Source organism: Oryza brachyantha, chromosome 11 (genome assembly GCF_000231095.2).
Source record: "Oryza brachyantha chromosome 11, ObraRS2, whole genome shotgun sequence".
Taxonomy (NCBI): Eukaryota; Viridiplantae; Streptophyta; class Magnoliopsida; order Poales; family Poaceae; genus Oryza; species Oryza brachyantha.
Window position 1 is genome coordinate 15,774,793 of NC_023173.2, and position 25,237 is coordinate 15,800,029.

A 25,237-nucleotide genomic window follows, 5' to 3' on the forward strand; every position below is an offset into this window, starting at 1 on the left:
AAATTTGAGATATCATGTGTTTAATATTATTTTAAAAACAATATACTCAACACTAATTATTAAGTCAAAATTAATGATTAACTTTAGTTTAAGAAAAAAATAAATTAAAACCAATCATTTGCTAGTTTATTTGAACACAAGAATTGTTTTTTTCTTAAACAATGGAACTGGAAAATTAACGCGGCACAACACAAGCGACTACAGATCATGCGGTTCAATCTGATCAATGACTTAACTAACTAGTGTATAAATGGAGAGAAAGTCTTAACTAACAGTGTATGCATGGATAGATATAGATATGCAGTTTTAACTAACAACTGCTTTGAATGAATGGTGAGTTCTCATGCCAACGTAATATGCGGATTTACATTGTCATGCATGCATGTATACCTACTAATAAAAGCTACATGTTTCCTATAAATACTCACATGTTATTACTAATTCGACTATAACATTTTAGTCACCATCCATTTACTGCTCTGGAGAAAGAGAGTGTGAGTAATTTTTCAACACCATGTCGACAAAAGATAGTAATATGCCACTTGCTACTTCTGCATCGTCCATCGTCATTACTGCAATGACGGGGTGTCATTTCGTCAAGATTAAAGGTTACTCGCAAGCAATGCTGCTCGGTAATGGTAAGTGCATTGAGTCTCCCAAATTTGAAGCGGCTGGCCACGTTTGGTGCATTATCTTTTACATAATGGATGGTTATAATATCCCACTCGACCTTAAGCTGGTTGATAGATCAAAAAATGTCACTGCTGACGTCCAATTTAGCATGTTACAGCAGTGCAACCCTGATATCACTTCGACCATGTCCAATTATAGCATGACCAGGTACACATTCAACAACAGACGCAACAATAAACATTGTAGCTTCAATTGGTCTGTTCGTTCAAAGAAATATATCAATCAGGATGACGACTCAATTATTATCCAATGTGACATCAAGGTGCTAAACAAGCCAGAAGTCCGTAGCATCAGCGTAGCGGAGCTAGGCTTGATCTGTCATTGTAACGATGATACCTGCAAATGTCTGCATGACACATGCCCTATGATGTCTACCGAGCCTGGTGTTGAAAAGAAAGGGTTATTTGCTAGACTTTTTTCATGTTTCCAAGCTTAAGAATGGTTATTGTAAGTCATGTTAGTCAGTGTCTAATCTATCACTATTTTTAGCTAATAATTAGTCATTTACGGCAGTTCAGTTCAGGGGCTAATATATGCAATAGTTCGTAATGTAATTCTTTTGATAACAAATAATAAATATGTTTGTCTTCCTCGATTTCAAGAAAATAATAACATATAAATGGATAAATCACAAAGCATATGAGTTGTTCATGTGTCGCTACACTATTTCTCGTTGATTCGTTTACTGAGTCCCACCCAAATTGGCCCATCGATCATGGCAATGTTACTGAACATGCATGTCTCCTCTAGTGGTATGTTTATGGATCGATGAGGTCCAGAATGTGGATCGAAAGGGAATTTTCAAAATCTTTAACAGCTTTTATGTTAGACAAGTTATCATATGAATCATTTAATTGCTATCAATAATGAAAATGATGGATAGTTTGATCCAACGCTCATGATAGAATCATACCTAAAGCTTTAGTTGTTCTTCAGTTTTTTATCTCTGACTGGTATTCAAGGATCATGCATGGCCAACGTCAGTTGTTAAAAATCAAAGCGAAGAGAAATACTCGCCCAAAAATTGTGCATGTTGAATTAATTATTAGTGTGGCCTGATCGATGTTGCAAATCCAACTAATTAGGTTCGGTTGACCCGTTCAGCCAGATTTTTGCTCTAGTTTTCGGTTTTTTAAGGCACTAGTTTTCGGTTTTTTTAGGCACTCTAGTTTTCAGTTTTGAAGGATAAGATACACGAACAAGTATATTGAACCTTCCTACATGTTTGCATGCTATATTTCTCCCAAATTCGAAGTGGAAAATCATAAGTGCTGAAGAATTTTCAGAACATATATCCTCATCGTGGAGTTGCTAAAGTAGAATATTGCTTCAATATTTGGATACCATGTAAATGATGTGGATAATTGAACTATTGATTTAATTCTAAGGAGTGCATGTATTTCAGTTGGACGCAAAATTATGTGGTTTTGGAAATATACAATTGTTTAAATATCATATATTCTCTCTGTTCGCATTGTAAGACTGTCTGGACTTGACTATATTTATTCGTGTTCTAATGAATCTAGACACATATACAAAACATATGAATGAATCTAGGCAAAACCAGAAAATCTTATAATATGAAACGGATGGAGTACTTAGCAAATGATTTCTTCGGTATATAGTCTTCTCAATATCTCTACCACTTAAAAATAGAGTCATTCATCCTTTTCTCACCCCACGCCACGTAAACCACCATTTCCACATATCCAAAAAAATAATGGTTCCTTCAAAAAATTGTTTTTTTTCTATGCACATTCCATCATTAATTATATAAACCAATTTAATTTTTTTGCTTAGTATAGTCTTGTCGATATGCATAAAAGTTTCGCTACTCTGTCATGCAAAATTTGCTAGTTTTCTTTTTATTATTTTCTGCGACGATGCTGTACTTGTTGTATAAGCATTTATCCTGGATAGATGCTCTATATTTTATCTCGCTACAATGGCACATGGTTGCAAGAGCACATAAGTTGAGAAGGTCAATTGAATTGAGGATTAGAAACTCTATATTTTATTATCAGTAATTATTAAGCCTGTTTTTTTTTGTTTCTAATGACATATAGACTTCTTCAATGGTCTTTTATCGTACAACAAGCAGATTTGATACATTATTTTTATGATTACTTGGTTTTGGTTTATTTTGTAAGGGAATATACATTATTAAAAATAAAAATACGTTATTTTGCACCATTTTACATATATGTACTTATTTCAAATCAAATTGCATAATTGTACATATGACGTGCAAGAGGACGTGTTATTGTGATGCCATCTTCGCTTACCATGTGGGAACAAGGAATGGAGGCGGAGAACATCAAGACGGATATAATATGGGGGTGGGTTGTTTCGAGCCCCAGTACGGACTCTGTGCCAATAAAGCTCTCGAGCCACAGTAAATTTGTTTGCCATTGGTATTATAGTTTAAGGCAGAGGCGGAGCTACATGTACATACCCTGCACTTTTGTAGATTGTATACTCGGTATATATTGTAGATTGTATTTAGTGATGATTTCAACTTCATCCATAAATTTAAGATTTAACGTGCTACTTGGTGATATATATTGAATCATGTTGTTAATATACGACGATTTTTGGACCGGAAGAGTGCATAGGGCCGGTTGATAACCTGTATAGCTAGGTTGCTGTTAATCTTCTTCCATATATATATATATATATATATATATATATATATATATATATATATATATATTTCCATGTAAATATACTCCATCATTCGGAGATAATCTAGCCGCTAATCATTTGACTGTACAGTGCAGCACAGATCAGTTAGCCAAATAACCTTGCCTAAAATTGTAAGAGAGTTTGCTGTTATATTTATTGATCACCATTATCATAGTTTTGTAGAAGTACCAGATAATATAATAAATTTGCAATACAGAGAGGGGCATGTTCATCCTAATTCTTATCAGTGTCAGAATTCAATGAAAACATTGAGCTGTGTTCAAATTATCCATATGAATTGTGTGGGTGCATACTACCTGTCACTAAAAACTGGGACAATATTATTCCGCAGAAGAACACTAGACTCTAATTTGGTTTCATAGTCTCATCCATGTTAAACCCCGAATTTGTTGTACGGTCTTCATGAACAAGCACAAACGCTACCACATTGAAGAACCTCATTATATTTCATTCGGATTATATGTTCAAAAGGGAAGGCTTATAAGCATTGGCTATTAAAAAACAATGCATTTCTGCTGCGAAGAGGCCTCCCTGCATGACGCGGAACATTCCTTGATGCATTAACACTATTTTTGATCCGGTGCAATGTTGTAGTACACAGGTCTTTTTGCATATTGGCAAAATCTTTGGCATTAGGACCAAGCATATGAATAATTCTGGATCCATTGGCACCATCTTTTATATTATACACTGCAGCATTAATGATGCATTTCTAGCTCTACATACTGGCGAAAGCTTGGACACCAGAGACAAGCATAGTAACATTTTCTTGGATGGGCTGCCACCATTTTTAATGTGGTGAACTGCCGTAGCAGAGAGCCTCTCTCTGAAGTAGGGAAATCTTGGGCGCGAGCGACATACATATGAACATTTATGGCAAGACTAGCATCGTTTTTGATAGAAGGATTTATGCTAGTTGATCCCGAATACTCCTAATCCTACTCATAGTCGAAAGATTCTTTTTTTTTCCTACTATCCCTTGGTAGTCGTCAAGAACCATAGGTTTCAGCACTGCATGGACTCCAATACTGCAAAGATAGCTGACTATCTTGAGTTATAAAGGCGGCCCTGGTTCAATCATGCTCATGTTACCTATTTACTCCTGTAATTAAAGAATGACAAGGTGGTCCAGTTCGGCTTACACTCACTCAAACATTGAAACATACATTGTAATTGGGCAGTGAGTTCTTTATTGGTTCGGGCAATCATACATATACTAATTTGGTAGTCATTTAATAACTTCAGATGGTACAACTTCTTCCATTCGTGTTATCTTACTTCTCCATGGTTTTACATCTAAGAGTGTTATCAAATATATATAAATTAGATGTATCTGATCAGGGCCATGACCAAGTCATATATCATTTTCTATGCTATTCATAGGACTCATATATCAACCATGAAGGGTTCACAGTTCATAGGACTGCCAAAAAAAAGACAAAAAGTACTGATCACCCAATTGTTAAACGACTATTTGGATGAGTGATTAGCTGAACTGGACCACACAGTGAACCCTGTCATTCTTCAATGATAAATAAGTTGTAGGAGCATGATTGGACCTGCAGGGCCTAATGCTAGCAATGGCGCTAACAAAATATACGACGTTCCAACTGCAATTATAGGATTAGGAGTAACCGGGATAGGCCACAACGAATTCTTGTGTTAAAATCAGTGTCAAGCTATCTGGAAATGTTGTTCTGCTTGCCACAAATGCACAGCATCTTCTCTTCCTGTAGGAAGGCATATGTGATATGCAGCAGTACATCACATTCCCTTTGTAGTCAATATGAAAATGGCAATAGGGTTCTTGAAATTCCATGGTTAGTGATTGTTGGGCAAGACTATGCAACAAAACCAGAGGACAACTCCGAAAAAGCGCTGCAAATGTACAGTTCCCCGATGGCAATTAATGTCAACGTTATTGGGGAGTGTACTAGGAAGCTGATCCAGCTGGCCCTCTCGTTTACTTGATTCGCCTTTTTTTCTTTTTTTTTGCTTTTGTTTATGCTTTCAAGTCAAAATTTAAATTTTTAACATTATATTTAGAGTTGATTTAATTTTGTGGCTTTTTATCGTAGTCTAATTTTTCAATCTTGATTTTTAGATCGCTAAGAACACGTGTATAAAAGTTGTATTCAAATATTATTTTTCATTTTTAAATATATTATTTGGTTTTTCACTGAAAAAGCTAAATAGTCACTTAGCCCTTAGAAGGCTCTCTGAGAGGGCTTCACAAGGACTCAGGGACACAGGGTCTTTGAGCGGTGTGGAGCCAATAGCCCCCTCGCAAGGTGATCCGGGGCAAAGGAAAGAATCACATAGAGACAATTAAAAACATATGGAAGGAATGGCGGAGATGCTAATATAAAATTCATAGGTGATTAAACTTGGACATCAGCATAGCAAAATAAGTTAACAAAGCTCATATTCTTTTCAAAATCAACTGGGAAGCACATGGACTACTGAAACTCCTGCATACTATGGCGCCCAGGTAACCATGAGTTCAATCAAACAATTCAGATAGCAACTTTAGTTCACTGTATCTAACATTTTTGTTGCCCTAATCTGCATGACAGACCATGCTGATGTGTGTCGAATTAGATACAACACCTGCTACCACGACACAATCTTCTACTCTGATAACAGAGGATGAATCTAGCTGCAAACATTACAAAATACATGTAAGCTTGGTGAATTTAAAGAGTTTTCTTCTTGTTCTATGTATGAATTGCATTCATATACGTGAATGCTTATTAGTTACCTCCTGGTTCCAAGCTTATGTGCAGATCCATGATGCCTCTCAATCGTACGCAATGTCCAAGACATTGTGATACTGCAACATCTATGGGAAGAAAAAGTTGATATAGCTAATTAGACACACGCATCCTTAAGAAAAAAAAAAGCCTCAGCTTGTTAAGGCTAGAATGGGCTATATATATCATCATTGAAAAGGTATGGGGAGGTACCACAAATTCTAATGTTAAATTTGGTACCTCCAGGTACTTCATACCTTTGAGGTATCGTAATTTTGGCTATAAGTTTTCGTACCTTTTGTTATTGTTCAAAAATGATAAAATAGCTATATATAAAGAAAGCAACATAGAGTGATGGTACCACCATTCTCTTGGTAAATCATGATACACCAATATTATATTATTGGAATATATACCAAAATTTAGCAGAATGGGGAGTTTGGAAGGAGTGTATAAAGAAGAATAGAAAGGATCATTTTGGTCCAAAATTTTCAAAAAAAGTATTGGAGGGAAAAGTAATGGCTTATATCAAATAACTGGTGAAATTATAATATAATGGCCGTAAATAGGTGAATAGTGATAATGTTGATCAATTATATATAGGTGTAAATAGGTGTTACAATCTCTGCATAATCTCTGCTGGTTTTTGCTTGAGTTGTGAAGAACGATCATATATAGAATCGCTGATTTTAGGGGTCAGTTTGTTCATTGTAGCCTGTTAACTGAAGATTACTGGGACGCTGGGGCACACAGAGAACAAACAGTTTCTTCACATGACATTTCAGACATTAATTTTGTAAGAATTAGAGTATTCAGCTCAACATTTTTTCTATTAATCCTTGTTCTAGACAGGCATTTTTTTCCTATTAATCCTTTAACAAGAAGTGGAGACGAAAGTGTAAGTTGGGTGCTATGTGAACGTATACCCACTCAACTTCTAAAATGGTTTGCGCGAGTAGTTTGGTTTGTTTGGCAAGGCAACCTAGTTATTTGTCCCCTGGTTTCTTGCATCTCTATCATGGTGTATCTTTGTAAGTATATATCGTTAGTATGGGGACCAATGGAGCCAATGGCATTATTTTTATTTTAGAAGCAGCATTTCAGTAGTTCGTATATTTTGTAAAAATTATAAACTAGTACTAAACTACTAATTATTTGAAGAGTCACATAATTAATTTGACAGCATTATTCAATTCGAGAGGGTACATAGGAGTCTTATATAGGAGTCTTATATAAATATATAAAGCAGAAGTATCTCTGGGACATGACCAAGACATGTCACTGTCTATGCTATACATAGGACTCGTATATCAACCACGATGAGTTGACAATTCATCGGACCGCCAAAAATAAAAAGAATAACTCATCACCGGGGTTTACCTTACCACGGAGTACTCTGAAGCCATTGTCCAATAGGTGGCATTATTGCAGCTTTTCCGCAGTTTGGACGGTCTCTCGCCACGATAATCATGGTTATTGCGATAACCACGACTGAAAATTGTCGGTTTCGTGAACGCTGCTAATCACTCAGTTATTAAACAGCTATTTGGATGAGTGATTAGCTTAACTGGACCACATGGTGAACTAGATCATTCTTCAGTGATAAATAAGTTGTAGGAGCATGATTGGACCTGCAGGCCCGATGTACCCAAAACACTGGTTTCAATGGTGCTTACATAATACATGATCCAACTGCAAATATAGGATTAGGAGTAACCGGGATAGGCCAAAATGAATCCTTGTGTTAAAATCGGTGTCGAGCTATGTAGAGATGTTGTTCGGCTTGCCCCAAATGCCCAGCATCCTCCCTTCTTCTACAAAGGCATATGTGATATGTAGCAGTGCATCACATTCCCTTTGTAATCCATATGAACATGGCAAGAGGGTTCCTAAAATTCCACCGTTAGTGATTGTTGAGCAAGGCTATGCAACAAAGCTCTAAGCTAGAGCTAGTGTCCAACAAAAACTAGTGTTGGGCAAGGCTACTGTTGCTATTGTAAGGCTATGCAACAAAAGTAGAGTCTATGCAACAAAAACTAGAGGATAACTCCTAGAAGTCAGTGTCAACGTACAGCTGACAGATGATAATTAATCTCAACATTGTTGCTGAGCATACCAAGAAGCCGATGTGGCATGCCCTCTCATTTACACGATGAGCCTCGTCTTTTCAAAAACTTTAAAATTCGATCTAAATTTAAAGTTAAAAGTTTAAATTTAGTCTTGGGTTTTAGATCGCAAAGAACACATGTATAACAGTTTTATTCTGGATTTATGATTAAACTAAGAAGCACATGAACTGCAAAAACTAAGGATAGTTACTTGCATACTATGATACCCAGAGTAACCATGAGTTCAATCAAACAATTCAAAAGGCAGTTTATGTTCACCAAATCCAACGTTTTTGCTATCCTAATCAACGTGAGACGGCTTGCTAATGTGTGCTAGATTAGATACAACACCTGCTAGGATGACATATTCTTCTACCGCGGTAACAGAGGACGGATCTAGCTGCAGATATTACAAAATACATGTGAGCTTGGTGAATAGTATGACGACTGAATTATATAGAGTTTTCTTGTTGTGCTACTTATGAATTGCATTCATGTATGTAAATGCATATTGATTATTAGTTACCTCCTGGTTCCGGGCCTATGTGCACATCCATGATGCCTCTCGATCCTACGCAATGTCCAAGACATTGTGATGCTGCAACATCCTTGGAAGAAATAAAGCTGGCATAGCAAATTAAACATACGCATCTCAATGGCTTATAGCCTATATATATATACATACATACATATATATATATATAAAATTTTTTAAAGGTACTGGGAGATACCACAATTACTTATATTAATTTTGATACTTCCATGTACTTTATACCTTAAGCTACTAAAATTTTAAATGTAAATTTTGCTACCTATAGTTATTTTATCAAGAATGGTAAAATTGCTATATAGAGAGAGAGCACCCACAAAATAGAGTGGTGGTACAATCATTCTTATGGTAATTGATGATACACCAACATTAAGTTATTGGAATATATACCAAAATTTAGCGGACATAAGAGTTTGAGAGGAAGGGATATACCGATGAAGGAAAAATAAAGGACAATTTCGTCCAAAAATTGCGGAAAATGTATTGGAGGGATAAGTAATGGCATATATCGAATAACTATAAAATTATAATGTAATGTGAGTAGTAATAGTGTTGATCAATTATTCTGAATATGCTTATATATATATAGACAGATGAGACGACGAGAGCATATATGTCAGCCAAATTTGTAATTGGCCAGTTGGTGGACCAGATTAGGGTTGAAAACGGAGCGAATACGGACGGATAATACACGTACCGTATTTGTTTCCATAATTTTAGGTGGATACGAAAACGGATACGAATATCTCGGATACGGATACAAATACGAATTATCTCGAATACGAATAAAAATCAGATGTAGTCGAACACGAATACGAAAACAAATATTTTTCGGAACATACAAACCAGTCAAACCGTTCGTAAAGACAAATAGCACCATATATATATAGCTAACTTAATCGAGATAGTGGTCATTTTAGGCCTCATCATAGATTAAACACGTTACATTTAGTTTCATGCGTAACAGATAAGTGACATAAGTCCATCCCATAGCATATAATGAGTTCAACAAATACTGATAGTCTAATAGCACAAAAGTAATTTGTAGTAAATTGATTGATGCCTTGATGGGCCAGACTTGGAATCAAGCGGGCTGAACTGATTTTAGGTGTTCGCGGATATCCGCTCATTACAATCTACGGATATCTGTCGAAATATCCGTATCCATCGGAAACTGTCATACCGTATTCGTATTTGTATCCGAAGAAAATTATCCGTATTCGAATTATCCGGGAAATATCCGTTCTGAGCTACCTCCGTATCCGTTTTTTTCCGGAGCGGACGGAAACTATCCGCTCCGTTTTCAGCCCTAGATCAGATACTCCTATATTGTTGCAAGTCACATATCACTAGATATCAGCGGTTTATATCATTCAACTATACAGATCATGTTAGCACTTGGATTAGAACAAGTAGCATTGCCACTGCAAACTGGCAACTGAAGCCTACTTAATGGTTTCAATGAATGTGCATCAATTCATTCAGATACTGGTTACAATCTCAAACTGCCAGACATTGATCTGGTGTTACAGTCTCTGCATAATCTCTGCCAGTTTTTGTTTGAGTTGTGAAGGATGATCATATATATAATGGCTGATTTTACGGGTCGGTTTGTTGATTGTAACCAGTTAACTGAAGATTACTGGGACTCTGGGGCACAAAGAGAACAAACAGTCTCTTCACACGGCATTTCAGACATGAATTTTGTAAGAACTAGAGTATTCAGATCAACATTTTTTTATTAATCCTCGTTTTAGACAGGCATGTCTTTATGATATATGCAAGCTTTCATGCCGTCCAATAGGACGTATATTGAGTAGCCTATATAAATTATCAAGGTAGTACCGTAGTACTACTATTGTTTAGTTCATATGTGACAAATCATCAAATAGTAATGGCAGACTTTATTTTAACTGCCGCTCGAAATGACCTTATCAAAGAGCACCTCTCCCTTCCTGGTGGCCCCTCTGGATCAAGAAAAAATCTTGTAATTTCCACCATTTATTACTGATTAATGAATTAATAAATCTAAATTCTCTCGCGGTTGCCTAGCTTTATATTAGATTTAATTATTCCCTCCGTTTCATAATATAAGATATTTGACTTTTTTGCTTGTAACATTTGAGCATTCGTCTTATTCAAAGAATTATGGAAATATCATTTATTTTGCTTGTGACTTACTCTATTATCAAAATAACTTTAAACGTGACTTGTTATTTTTTATATTTGTACTAAATTTTTAAATAAGACGAATGGTCAAACGTTGTAATAAAAAAGTCAAACATCTGAATCAGAGGCAGTATTTTCTTAAGACCAATCTGCAATGGTTATCATCAACATACTTGTCGTCGCAGCTGGAGTTGTCGCTGCATGCAACAATGCAAGATAGGCAGCTGTCGCCGATGTGGCATTCTCGCCAAGGTGGATCAACAAGACAACAACGTCGCAAAATTTCTTAATTAGATGACAAGCTTTTGTAAAACAAAATGCACCACGGAGTTTTGCTTCTTCGTCCTGCACAAAATTCAAACCAAGTTGCTTGTCAATTCAAAGTATTGTTTCGATCAAAAATGCTATATATTATTTCAAATATGTTACTAACCATATGATCATTTTTTGGAGTCTCAAAAACTGGATTTGAAATGATTACTTACTGAGATCTGATTCTGGTAGCAGATGCATTCCTGATGCCTGTCAGTTCTAGTTACTATAGAACAGTTACATTGTCTAGCTTCATGTGGTTTAATTTTGCATGGACAAATAATTTACAGATTGTAAACCACAGAGCAGCAAAGCAAGTTCACAGTAGTTTTTTTTTTCTTATTGCCCTGCTTTCGTGGGGATATATAAATACTGAGCACATTAGACGACACCGCTACTCACATGCATCATGCATTAATTCTTTTATGTGCTACTCTCGATTCATATGGATGCTAATAAATTATATATATTCATCAAATGATGAATTTAGCTAAGATTAGAAAGTCTTACGGTTTGAAACGGAGGTAGTACTATATTTATATATATAACTGTGAATTTTAGTCTATTTTTTATGTATGACCCCTAATGGCACACATGATTTTTTTTTTTTGCAGCAACAAAGTATGAAAACCAGTTTTGTCAGCTCTGCCTCTGAGAGTGCTTATATGCTAAAATATATCTGATTGTATACTGGCACTCAACAACTCCATAGTTTTTATGTTTTATGCACTTTTGATACGCAGCTCTGCATTGGGCTTTTAGATAATATGATTCTGAAGTCTGAACTATGTATGGCCCGTATTTTGAGTCAACTAAACTGACGGGCTAATGGTATATAAGCATGACATGTCTTTTGAAGAGCACATAGACATGAAAAGGTTTTTTCAAGGAAGGCGGCAAGAGTTCTGCCATTTCATATTAGAGGGATAGAAAAAAAAGTTGGTTACATCCATGGAACGTTATAGAACAAACATGTCATGCACCCTAGTGTTCTCTCCCACTCTCTAAAACCCAAGAAAACAACCGCTCTCGTGCCCAAGCTCTCTCCCTTTCTCGGAACAAATTGATGGCCATGTCGACCACATCCTGCGTTGTTCTGTAGTTGTTGTTGAAAATCTTATCATTCCTCTGTAGCCAAATACTCCAAATCATGAAAACTATTATGGCATCCAAATGCCGTTTGTGTTCTTTATAATTTTCTTCCTTGCCGCTGTCCACCGGACATGTAAAGGTGACAGTATAAAAAACACGAGTATTCTTGAGCAGAGAATACATCTACAATGTATGTGTCAAATTGAGAGTATCAAATGGTTTCGTTGTCTTTGGCTCTCATCCCCGGACGGACAAGATGATTGCTACTACCGAAATCGAGTAAATCAAGCTCAATATTGCAGATAATTGTTGTCGTTTCTTGCAACTAACTGCACACCTTCCTAAAGTGAACAAGCTCAGTGAGAGGGCATATAGCTTAGTGGTTGCAGTGACCTGAGTAGTATTCAAGATCCTGGGTTAAATCTCCGTAGCAGCATGAATTTTATATTAGGTATTTGAGGGGCTAAGCCCCCTACTTGGACTAAGTTCCCAAAATTCTCAAAATAAAAAAAATGGTTGTATATATAGGCCAGGTAAGAATACCTTTCTCTAAAAGAAAGTGAACAAGCTCACAGCTATTATGTTATAATTCTCATCTCATTGTTGGCTTTGGGATTGTAGTGAAAACAATGCATATGATCCTTTCGGATTGTTGCAGAAGATTTATAGGAACTTCAAGCTAAATTTAAAAGTGATCTAAACTCCAACCATTTGCGTGACCGGTTGGACCGAACAATAAACTGCATTCGTACCACCCTGACCTTAGGTGTGCAGGCAGTCTGATCGGTAGATTTTCAATCCAAATGTAATTTGGCTCTACTCAAGGTTCTTTGCTTTAGGCCAGGGTTTTCTAAGGCCTGATACTTTTCTTACCCTGTTTAGCTCTCTATACGCAAGACCACACGTGGGCGCCAACACCGATTGAATCGACCACCAATCAACTTATAGAATCTCTTTGCGCTCTGTCTTATTTGTATCCATTACCTTTCATATTTCTAACACTTGAAATTTATGGAAGATGTCATATCTGATATGTGGATCCTATGATAAACCAGTGTACATCTAAGATGACGAAGCCCCTCCTAGCTGATCATTTGGCAGCAACCATAGACTCCGGTGGCATGTCTTTGAGGGTGTTTGGATCCTCCAAACTTTTTTTTTAAGTCCATGTCACATCGAATGTTTGGACACTAATTAGAAATATTAAATATAGACTATTAATAAAACCCACCTCATACTATGGATTATTTTACGAGACGAATCTATTGAGCCTAATTAGTCTATGATTAGCGAATATGATGCTACAGTAAATATTTGCTAATCGTAGATTAATTAAACTTAAAAAATTTGTCTAATGAAATAGTCTTTATTTATATAATTAGTTTTTGTTATCAATACATATTTAATACTTTTAATTAACGTCTAAACATCCGATGTGACAAGTGACAAAAAAAAAAAAAAGTCCCTAGTTTTGTTTGCCATGGCAGGCTGCATGGGTATCGGATTTGGTGTTCTGCTCGTCAATACTCATCGACTGCATCAAGCAACGTCTACTCATCTTGATTGGATGTTTGGATCGGGTCAACTATGGTAATGTCCACTGGTCATGGCAGGAATTGGTCAAGACTCAAGAGCCCAACCATTCCATGCTGGGGCTAATCTGATAACTGTGTGACAAAAGTTCTCTTTTTCTTCATGAAACTTTCAAATCAAGTTCTTAGTACAAAATGCATGTCACATAGCAGGGATTGATGAAATATGATAAATTATTTCGACTCCTTTACTTGTAGCGTCATTAGAATTAGAAAAACTGCACATACGGAGAGAATGGAAAGTGGTAGTAGATGTATTCCTGATGCCTATCAATTCTAGCTACTCAAAGAACTGCATTGCTTCATATTGTCTAGTTTCCCTTGGACAAATAATGTGCCGACTGTAACCCACATAAGGAGAAAGACAGATAGTGAACTAGCTACAAGTTGTTTCTTATTGTCCTTGATGTTGGAGCAGCATAAAATCAAGGTGTTCTAACTTTATTTCATAATGATACTCAACACATGTCATGCATATGTTGCTCAGACGAAATTAAGGATGAGATACATCAGGAACTATAATATGCCCTTTGTACTACCTATTAGTACAGGGCATTTAATTTTTTGTCACTCTTATAAATGTTCATAGCAAATTTGTTACTAAACCCTTATGTTATGAACTTATGAGGGTCCACATATCATAGACAGTAAATGATAAATCTGTTTTGACCACTTGTAAGAGTGGCAAAAAGTTAAATTTCCCTATTAGTATCAGCTAATCGATGGCTGGATCTTTCTAATTAACATGGAAGCTAGTAAGAAGTGTCCAATTAGTATAATTATAATAATAGTTATTAATAATTATGGATAGATATATGTTTTGGTTAAATTTAGATAGTGACTAGTTAAAATTTGTTTATGAATTTCTGTTACAACACCACATGTACAAGGAGGTTGTAAAATTTACACTTCGAAAATTTGTTGCGCCTTATTCATACATGGTACATTTACTCCTTTTTCAGGTTCTCTCCGTCGGATGACAGGTACCAATTGATTAGAGTACCAAGAAACACAAACTTAGCTGATTTTGAAACGCCATATCTAGTAAAATCAAAGATGGGTGTGTCCTTTGGATTTATTTGTGATCAATAGCTATCGGTTTGGATCCTCAATGAATCAGCTGGACAGATGGAGTGGATCTTAAATTATCAACATGAACTTGGGTTCTTCGCCAAACAAATTGAGTCAATCGATTTTCATGGTGATCAGATTACTGGGCCTTGGATGTTACAAGAGGATGATACCAATATGCAAGAAAACACTAGTGGGACTCTGACAATGATGATTTTCTTCCTATTGAAGTTGATGATGAAAGCATTTCAGGTTCAGGCTTTGGCATCCTTGGATTTCATCCTTACATGGATGTTATTTTCCTGAAGCAAGCGTTCAGAATAGTGGCCTATCATTTGGATAGCTCAAAGATTCAGTATCTTGGCTACTCACGCCCCAAGAATTATGATGAAATTGACTCACATGGTTTACATGAGTCATTCGTGTACACTCCCTGCTTGATCGGAGAACTTCATGAAGACTACATTGGGCAGAGCATATCCTAAAAAATAGCACCACATAGTTGTATTTTCCAATTTCAGTAGTTCCTTCATTTCTGCTAATGTCCCTGTTGAAATGCTCACCTGTTTATGAATGCTTGTAGGACTAGTTAGACTTCAAGATAGCAGTTTGTTCCGACAAAAGCCTCACAGCCTCACCCTAGTTTTTTTTTATTGTCTTTGTCTCTTTGAAGAAATCCACTGTCAACTACAAATCTTATAGAGCTTACAGTGACTGTGGCGTCCAGCCCTATCTATGGGTTCCCAGGAGCATGGTACTTGAAGCTCTGGTCGATTTCACCTGATGGACTGGACTTGAGTTTTTAGTGAGGTTATCTTGGCTCTGGTGCGATGTGGGAGTATTTTGTATATGAGCCATTTTCTGATCAAGTAGAGTCAAACGGTGCAAACTGCTCCCAAAATGTGAGCAGATATAAAGGTCAGAGTACCTTTTCTGTTCATGAGATTTCCTGGAATATTGTATCGTTCTTGTAAGTTTCTTCGTTAATCTACCTTGAGTTTGAACTTAACCATTTCAGTTCGTGTCCATATGCATTTGATTCTCCCTTTATACGGCAGCAAATCATGCAATGTGTTTCGTTAACTGCATGTTTTCGCTTGTAACATGTGCACCAGGTAAAGGTTCCTTAACACTAAAACTAGAAATGTGTATCATTAAACTCATATAAACCATTAAAAAAGATTCTACGGTAGTACCGGATGTTTTCTCTTTCTTCTCTCCCGACCTCTCCTCCTTTCTCTTTCTTCTCTCCTGCCCTCTCCTCTCTTTCTCTCTTCTCTGATTCTCCATCGGTTTTTTGTTAGTGTCAATGATTGTGTTTCTTGGTAGAAATGACGTTGTCGATTAAGGCGGATGCAGGGTGAAGGCCATCTTATTACTGGCCCAAATGCACTGTGTTGTCATGAGACTAACAAGTGAACAAGGTGAAATCACTACCTGCTGACAACGAACTTCAAAGGTAAAGAACTTGAAAGCACTACCTGTTGAATGAAAAGAAAAGGTCACACTGGGCATTTCATACATAGGACCAGGAAAAACAAAAAAGACAGAAACAAAGGACAAACTACTAAGATTCCAAAAAATACGAAATTCCATGAAACCAAATAACAACTCAGTGTTCAGACAAAATGCAAACATTATTATCTCCTGATATATATCCTCTTCATTGAGATGAGCCCTGCCCATTGTGGTGTTCATGAAGCTCTCCAATCATGCAGGGAGTGTACACGAATGACTCATATATACCCTTTACATAATTTCGGTCGCAAAATATAGGGCATGAGTAGCCCAAAAATTGAACCTTTGAGCTACTCAAATGAAAGGCCGTTGTTTTGTATTTTTCTTCTAAGGAAACTACTACCTCCATTTCATATTGTAAGACTTTCTAGCTTTGTCTAAATCATCAATTGATGAATGTATATAATTTATATATATGTTTAGATTCATTAGTATCCATATGAATCTAGACAAGACTAGAAAATCTTATATTGTGAAACGGAGAGAGTACTTATAAGGATAAAATCCAAGGATATGAACATATCCAAAGTAGTCTTCCTCCATCATCCTCGATTTCAACAAAATCATCATTGTCGGAGTCCCATTCGAGATACTTGTGTGAGGGAGCCGCCCTTCTTTTACGCAAATTATCCTCTTCTACAATCCAAATTCCAATATTCTTATTACCATGAAAATTCAAGGCCCAAAGATCATGTTGGTAATTTAAGACCCACTCCATCTGTCCAGCTGATTCTTTGAGATTCCAGATGGATAGCTGCCAATCACATATGAATCCAAAGGACACACCCTTGGTTGATATGCCTAGATATGGTTTCTCAAATTTGTTGGTCCGAATGATTATTGGTGTTTTGATTATCTGGTACTTGTCATTTGACGTTGAAAACCTGAAAGAAAGAAAAAGCTAGAGTACCACATTGTATATGATATCTTACAACTCAGAAAATATTTAGTAGAATAAGTAGAACAGAAACAAGGATGATAACACACCAGACTTATGTACAGATTTGGACATAATTTACTTCTTATAATTATTTAATCTTATGTGCCATTGCATTAGTCCTAACTCTTTAAACCCTTCGTGAACAATATTTGTTTTAGACTATACCTGAACAAACCATTGTAGGTGTCCATAGTCACCCACAATTTAACCAAAGCATATAATCCATCCAATTTCGTAATTCTGGTACTTTTAGACGAGGATGTTGTAACCAAACTTTTAAAACTTTAAATATTAGTAATAAGTTATAGAATATTTAGTTTGAAAACACTACATAGTATGTATAGATGAGTCATAAAGAGTACTATAATAAATCTTAATACTTGTTTATTGTTTTTTCTATATATGCCAATAGAAAATCATAATTAAGAAAAATAAAGAGATTGGATTTATCACTAAATGCACTTTAATTATAACTCCAAATTAAAGAAAAATACATCAACTTCTGGCTATAAATTTAGACACACACATGTCCATATTTGTACCTAGAAATTGATCATTTTTGAGAGAGAACACATGCTTACCTTGTAACAAAAAGACCTCCAGAATGCCACGTAGAGTGCTCCTTGCCAGAATACGCTGTACCCTGCGTACTCACACGGTTTCATGTCCTCCACCGTCGTCGCCACCTCGCCTTCCCGGACGAACGCCCTCTCCTCCCATCGCCCGCCCGCCGACGAGTACACCTCCACCCTGTACGGTGACGGCGGCTACTCCATCGGACGAGCATCGTCGTCGTCAGGCGACGGCGGGGGCTTCTTGGGCAAGGCGGGGATCAAGAACACCTCGTAGTGCAGCGACACGGCCGGGTCGAACGCGAGGTGCTCGCCGGCGTAGGCGACGCGGCTGGGCTCCGGGCGCGGCGCGGGCAGCGTCGCCCACCGCCGCGTCGCCGGGTTGCAAACGAAGAGGCGGCTCCCCCGGTAGACGTCGCAGAGGAGGAGGCCGTTGCAGTGGTCGGCGACGGACCACCAAGCGTTCTGGCCGCAGGGCACGGAGGAGAGGTTACCGTCGATCCGGCCGCTGCTCGCCGCCGCCGAGGAGGAGGAGGAGGTGCGGCCCCGGGGGCGGGAGAAGAGGTGCGGGCGGCGTTGGTTGATGTAGTTGATGAGCACGCCGTGCACGGAGTGGGGCAGAAGGTGCGGGAGCAGCAGCGCGCGGTCGTCGATGAGGGCGCGCCACTCGCGGCAGACGCACCGTGCGACGGCGAGGCTTCGTGGCGGCAGGCGGCGGAGGGTCTCGGCGACGGCGTCGTCCGGCAGCGGCAGCGGCAGCGCCATGGGGGCAGATCAGATGAGATAGACGAAGCGTTCTTGTAACAACAGATTGGTCATATTTATTTGGATCCGTTCGATGATCAAATGTTTAAAATTAAAATTGAGTTAATTGTATTCATGTTATTACAAATTTTTTGGTTTTAAAAAATATAATTTTAATATTTATAAATATACCATTATAAATAGGTTGAAACTACTTCCATACCACTTTCTACATCTTACCACTTTTCTCGTATTGACAAAAATATCCTCATGTGTTGGTCGGGCTATAGATGAATTTATTTTTATAAGAAAAATGTCCAAATGAATGAAAATTGAGCTGTACTATATTTGTTTTTCATATTCTCAAACGAAAACATATACTAATTATTTTGAATAGGATCAGAGATGATATAGGACTAACTTCGATAGCCATTTTAACTTTAGATAATGCTAATAGCATGCATTAGTACTGTACACTAAAATACCATAAAAACTTATGAAAGTTGGCTAGAGAATTATAGCACTAAAGTACATAGAAACTTATGAAAGTTGATTAGAATGTGAGCACTAAGGTATCATAAAAACTTATGAAAGTTGGTTAGAATTTGAGCACTAAAATATCATGAAAACATATCAAAGTTGGTCAGAGAATTATAGCTAAAAGAAGAAAGAGATATACTCCTCCGGTTATTTTAATGTGCTTGACTTTTTTATTTACGTTTGATCCTTCGTCTTATTCAAAAATTTTGTCTAAATATATAAAATTATAAATCATACTTAAAGTTACTCTAGTAATAAATCAAATCATAATAAAAAGTTAATAATTATATAAATTTTTAAATAAGACGAAGGGTCAAAGTGTCAAACGTAGATTAAATAGTTAACAACATCAAAATGAAAAAATTAAAGGGAGTAGTTTGTGTCGTGAGGATATCCCTGTAATAACATGGATATAGTATGTATTATGCGGATATACAGATATAGTATGTGTTCTGCAAATATTTATATAGTGTAGTATGTGTTGCGTGGATACCACCGTATATCCGTATTTGTATCTGCTATAAATAATTATATCAGTATCTAAGTCTAGATTATTCAAGCTTTAAATTATATACATACTCCTTCCCCTCCTGCCTCCCTCCTTAAATATTTGACACCATTAACTTTTTGACACATATTTTACTATTTGTTTTATTTAAATTTTTTTAAAATAGGTAAAGCTGTATATGCATAAAAGTATATTTAATAATAAATAAAATGATATAAAAATAATCAATAATTATGTAAATTTTTTGAATAAGATAAATAGTCAAACGTGTATAAAAAAATCAATGACATAAAATATTTTGGGACGGAGGGAGTTTTTGTCTTCATCTGCCTACACCTCTACTAAGAGCAGGTACAATAGCAGGCTATAAGTCAGTTATAAGCATATTTTAAAGAGATAAGAGGGAAGAGAGAAAAGAGGTAAGTTACTAATTTGTAGCCAGCTGTACACGAGCTCCAAGACAAAATATGTGTATGACATGTGAGACCATGTTGTAAGTAACTATTGTATGAATTGACTATTAGATTGACTATAAATGAATTGAAGCCAGCAGTTGGTTATACTATTGAACTTGCTCTAATGGTAGCGATCTGAAATCTGAAAAAATACTGGCCGTGCGATCGCAATCAACGGTCTTGGTGCGCGGACGCCTCTAATGCTTGTGCTTGCACGACAGTTTTCACTAAAGCCATCAGAGTAATTAATCTTCAAATACCAGTACAAATCGATTGCATTATCATTGTTAGGACGAGGTATCATCATCCGTCCGATCGTATACGTGTGACGCAGATTGCGTTGACTTGGTCGTCTATATGAGATTTTCGACTAGCCGCTCGTGCTAGTTCATATTTACTAATCTAACCAACGTATCTATGCAGAGCAGAGCACGTCGGCGAGCTCCGGCGGCACGCCTGCCAAACGTGTCGCCGAGTACACGACGGTGCAGAGAGGAAGAAAGCGAGAGAGGCTCACCACCGTGCGGCGGAACGCCCGCCGGACGGCCGGAGTCGCGACGACGGCCGACGTGCGCCATGGAGGCCATCGAGAAAGAATCAAGAACGCGAGACAACCCTTTCGGTCAGCATGCCCATTACCAATTCTTGCAGAAAAAAAAAATTAGCTCTGTGATGTACACGTGACAGCATCGCATGCATCGATCGATCCTCCTCGATCTCCTTCTTCCTCGACGCAATCTACAGCAAGACGAGCTCGATCGTCGAACTCCCGATTCCTAGCTAGCTAACCCGTCATGCCATCCTCAGGCTCAGGCACTGGTTGAGCCACGGAGGCTGGAGGTTCATCTCGTGTTCGACGACGGCGCCGACCTGCTGCCTCTTCTTGCTCATCTCGCTGCTCGTCAGGAACCTCACCGGCGCTGTCTCCGCCGCCGCCGCCGCCGCCGCGAAGTCGAGGTGGTGCTCCTTGAGCTGCGCCAGCTCGGACTCCGTCGACGTCGACGACACCGCCGTGCCGGAGTCCGAGTTGGAGGACTTCACCTCCTTGCCCTTGTGCTGCCTGCTCGTGCTGCTTCTGCTGCTGCTGCTGCTGCTCCCCGTCGCCAGCGTCAGCTCGAGGTCGCATTCTTTTTCTTCTTCGTTTTGTGCTGCAGCTGCAGGGGAAGAAGAGATCTTGTTCGTTTGGAAGCTGTACAATTGCTGGTGGTTGATTGAATTCTCAGCGAAATTGATCTCGAATTTTGGCTTCTGCTCATGAATTTTGGCTTCAGCAGCGACTGCTCGAGCTTGATTCAGCTTGGCGATCTGCATCTGCCCCATCAACTGTTTCTGAACATGGTACAGTCTGTGCAGCTCATGAACCTGAAAGTTTCAGATGAAAAACAGAGGAAGGTGAGAAGTTTTGATACAATTCAGAGCTCTGAATTTTCTTTTTTTCTTTTAGCTTCAGAGTGTTGTGTTGCCTGGCTCACCTGTTGTCTGAATGTTTGTTCTTGATTCAGGATGGCCATCCTCATCTGCTCCCTCTCCATCTTTTGCTGAATCTAACCTGCAATTAGTTTCCTTCAATTCTATGTTTGTCTGTCTCCTAGTATAGCATGTACTTAACTCCTGCAGGTAACAAGAGGATCAACATTTCAGTACTGATGTATTTGTCATATTGCCTTAATTCATGAAGAGAACTTTCAGAATTGGTGTTCTTTGCAAAGACTGAAAGACAGAGATTTTATATCATTTGAACTTATATCTACAAAGGGTACTATGCAAACAAATCTGCATACATACAGAAAAGCATAGCTTAAAAATGTTAAATCCAGAAATCGTGATGTAACTGGTTGAGACATACTCCTACTTTTCTAGTAAATAAAAACATTTTCTAACTCCATGAACCACTTCTTCCTCTCGTCAGAAAAGACGGCTCTGCATACCTTATTGGAACAACTGTAAAACATGTTTTGAAAAGAGCTCTTAATAAAGAATGAAGAGAATGAACAATCCTCATGGACTTTATTGACTGAAACATGCCATTAGGCCTTCTGAAAATCCCAAGAACAATTCATTACAGAAAATACAGAGCTATGCAAACCAAAAACTCCTAAAGAAACAAACAGAGATCTGCATGCATACTCTGAACTCCCAAACATGCATGCATGCATGCAGGTGACACATACATCATCTGCCATGAAAGAAACAAGCTGAAGAGATAACAAAGCCCATCTCCTCACCTCTAATTTCCCTCTGATTTAAGAAGAAAGCAAGGTACTCCTCTCTCCCTCTGTTCCTCTCCCAAACAAGCCAAGATCTTTGTAACCTCCCTAGCAAGGCCAGGGCCAAGAAGACCTTTCTGGTTTTCTTGCTGAGAATTAAACAGGTTGGCAGGCATATGTATGCATGATATCTAGTGAGAGAGAGGCAGGGAGGGAGGAAGAGGAGATTTAAGATTCTCTCCTGTCATGAGTTTCACAGCCCATGTGTGGGTCCCCCCTTTGTAGGCATGCCAAACAAATCCAAGTCACTTTGGCCAATGAGCTCATGTATCTTAATGTGTGAAAGATGCTCCCATGGAGTGCCTTGAAAAGGATAGGCCTAAGATAACAAGCCCCAGCTATTATATTCCCAACTGCTGCCTTAAATCCTTATGTGACCCCAGAAACCTCTACACAGCCGAATTATAACGTCGTCTTCACGTGTTTCGTACGCACCATATTATTAGTTCCGTTCCAGTTTTGAAAAACCTAATTTCCTCTCCTACTCCTATTATTAAGGCGTCATACCTTGTTCGCAAATTAAGATTTATTCCAAATATCTGTCTAGCTCCTATTATTAAGGCGTCATACCTTGTTCCCAAATTAAGATTTATTCCAAATATCTGTCGCTAGACATCTTTATTGTAGATATTATTTGCAAAGCAAGCTCTATGTTTTGTGCTACTCTCCGTTCACAAATATAAGTATTTCTTAACTACGAGAACAGCTTTATGTGTGTGCTCGCTGGGGGTTGCATAGCAGAGTCCAGTTTTTGTTTCTGAATGTTTGCGTGCATTGCTACTTCGGCAGAATCATTCAACAGACAACTAGACATGCAGTGTGTGTGTGTTTAGATCTCTTGTATTCACATGTGTTGAGGATTAGCACTATCATGATTACCAGTTGGCCAGATCCCTAAACATATTGCTTATCTTACTGTCATCCTAAGTCAAACATGCATATCAGCTAGCTTCGCATGAAAAATTAATTAAAGCTGCCGGACGATTGGGACATCTCCTCCCACTAATCTTTTATTCCAGAAGAAGCTGATCTCTTTCTTTTACTAGGATTATTACTTCAGTTTTCACTTTGTACTGTCATGTAATCTGTACGAAATTTTTTTGAGTTGACAATCCTGAAAAGGTGAATTGCCTGAGAAAAGCCACTGTTGGTCATCACTGCATCACTAGTGTTATTTGCAACAAGATAATGGTAATTAAGTCAAGGAGTCTCATGATTCCTTTATACCTAGCTAGTTAGACTAAGGTATGCGCCATTGTTTATTAATTTAGCTTGAAATTTGAAAATAGAATTCAGGTTCCTACTGATGAGCTACAAACTGTTGTTATTTCCAACTTGAGTGGTTTATGTATGGTTACTGCTCAATTAAACCCTATTTTGTAGTTTAGTCAATTTTTTCATCTAATTTTTAAAACCCTGATCTCTGCTGGCAGACTATATATATATAGATCGACCATGTTTGCTGAATGATAGGTCATGTATCATGTATCATATATATAATGGTGCAGACACCTAGTACTATATGCAGATAATTCAGACTAGTTCAGATTCACAGTATAGATTATTGTTGCATGATTGGTCAATATACAATTCAAGATTCGTGGATGTGATTGGATTGTCATGACTCAAGAGAGTTAATGTAGTGGTTGGCAATATATATGTGCTGATACCCTCTAGCTTTCTCAGATTTGTGTGAGGCAATTAACTAAATCAAACCAATTGGTCTAATGTTATTTATTGCACAGATTTGGACAACTCAGAATATCAAATGAAACCAAACACACTGCATGATTAGTTCCAAAGCATGCATGCATGATGTCAGCCATGTCACTGTCATGTATATCTCGTTAATTAATTGTATGCCATTGCTTGTCCCTTCCCTTCATTCCTAGCTGTTATCTGGAGTGGAATTATATGCTTTAATTTGGGTTAAGCAAAGATTTGGTTTGGTTAGTTGGATGCATGATGTTCTCGTAGCCACAACTTGCTAGCCATGCCTATGTTATGGGAATAGCCCACTGTTTGATGATATTTTTGTTTCATTTTATGGTGGTACCCTTGTTCCACGGTATAAAACTTTTTAATGTTTTCTAAATTCATAATGACGCTAATGAATCTAAACTTATACAAATCTACATCGATCAATGGATAAATCTAGATAAGATCAGAAAATCTTATAATATGAAACAGAGTGAGCAATAGTTAGCACTAGTGTTATCTAAGAGCTGATCAATTGAGTATATATTGTACAGTATATGTAAAAATGATACCAAAGAGGAATATCTTAGCCCTTCTAAGACAATAGAAGTTTTTATTGAACTTAGCCAATTATATTGAGTGATACAACTATACAGAGAATACTTCTGGTAGAATTTGCTAGTTCTACAACCATATATGATGAGTTGATGACCACTATCTTTGTTTCATAGTGTATTTTTCCCAGTAAATTTTGTACTTGAAGTACACAATTTGATTGGTTGAGTGCATGTATCATCCAAATAAAAAAGTCAAATAATTCGGGATCAGTCCTATCAGAACATTAGTATTCACAGTTTTCCAGCATGGAACTCATGCCCTCATTTAGCTGACGTATGTTATTTAACAATAGACATCAAAGTACATCGATCACCTCCAGTCATATTCTCCA

At 37.6% G+C, this 25,237-nt stretch overlaps 2 protein-coding genes and 1 pseudogene across 2 annotated transcripts; 1 reads left to right on the top strand and 2 right to left on the bottom strand.

The window, feature by feature from the left end:
• Positions 1 to 447: 447 nt before the first annotated feature.
• LOC107305268 lies at positions 448 to 1,295 on the top strand. The gene has a single exon (XM_040529024.1). It carries the CDS (start codon positions 515 to 517, stop codon positions 1,127 to 1,129), a length of 615 nt encoding a protein of 204 aa, XP_040384958.1. The 5' UTR covers positions 448 to 514; the 3' UTR covers positions 1,130 to 1,295.
• Positions 1,296 to 16,696: 15,401 nt separating this feature from the next.
• On the bottom strand, positions 16,697 to 18,841 carry LOC107305241 (annotated as a pseudogene).
• Positions 18,842 to 20,928: 2,087 nt separating this feature from the next.
• On the bottom strand, positions 20,929 to 22,765 carry LOC102707256. Its single transcript, XM_040528849.1, has 3 exons — positions 22,549 to 22,765; positions 21,796 to 21,934; positions 20,929 to 21,685 (listed from the first exon to the last, which is right to left on the bottom strand). The coding sequence occupies exons 2-3, from the start codon at positions 21,853 to 21,855 to the stop codon at positions 21,116 to 21,118; spliced, it is 630 nt and encodes a 209-aa protein (XP_040384783.1). The 5' UTR covers positions 21,856 to 21,934; positions 22,549 to 22,765; the 3' UTR covers positions 20,929 to 21,115.
• Positions 22,766 to 25,237: the final 2,472 nt, after the last annotated feature.

Bases quoted from the DNA above. Each gene is read 5' to 3' on its own strand.
- LOC107305268 (XM_040529024.1), top strand. From the start codon at position 515: ATGTCGACAAAAGATAGTAATATGCCACTTGCTACTTCTGCATCGTCC.
- LOC102707256 (XM_040528849.1), bottom strand. From the start codon at position 21,855: ATGGAGAGGGAGCAGATGAGGATGGCCATCCTGAATCAAGAACAAACA. The intron at 21,686-21,795 runs GTGAGCCAGGCA...TGAAACTTTCAG, and splicing joins AACAAACATTCAGACAACAG to GTTCATGAGCTGCACAGACT.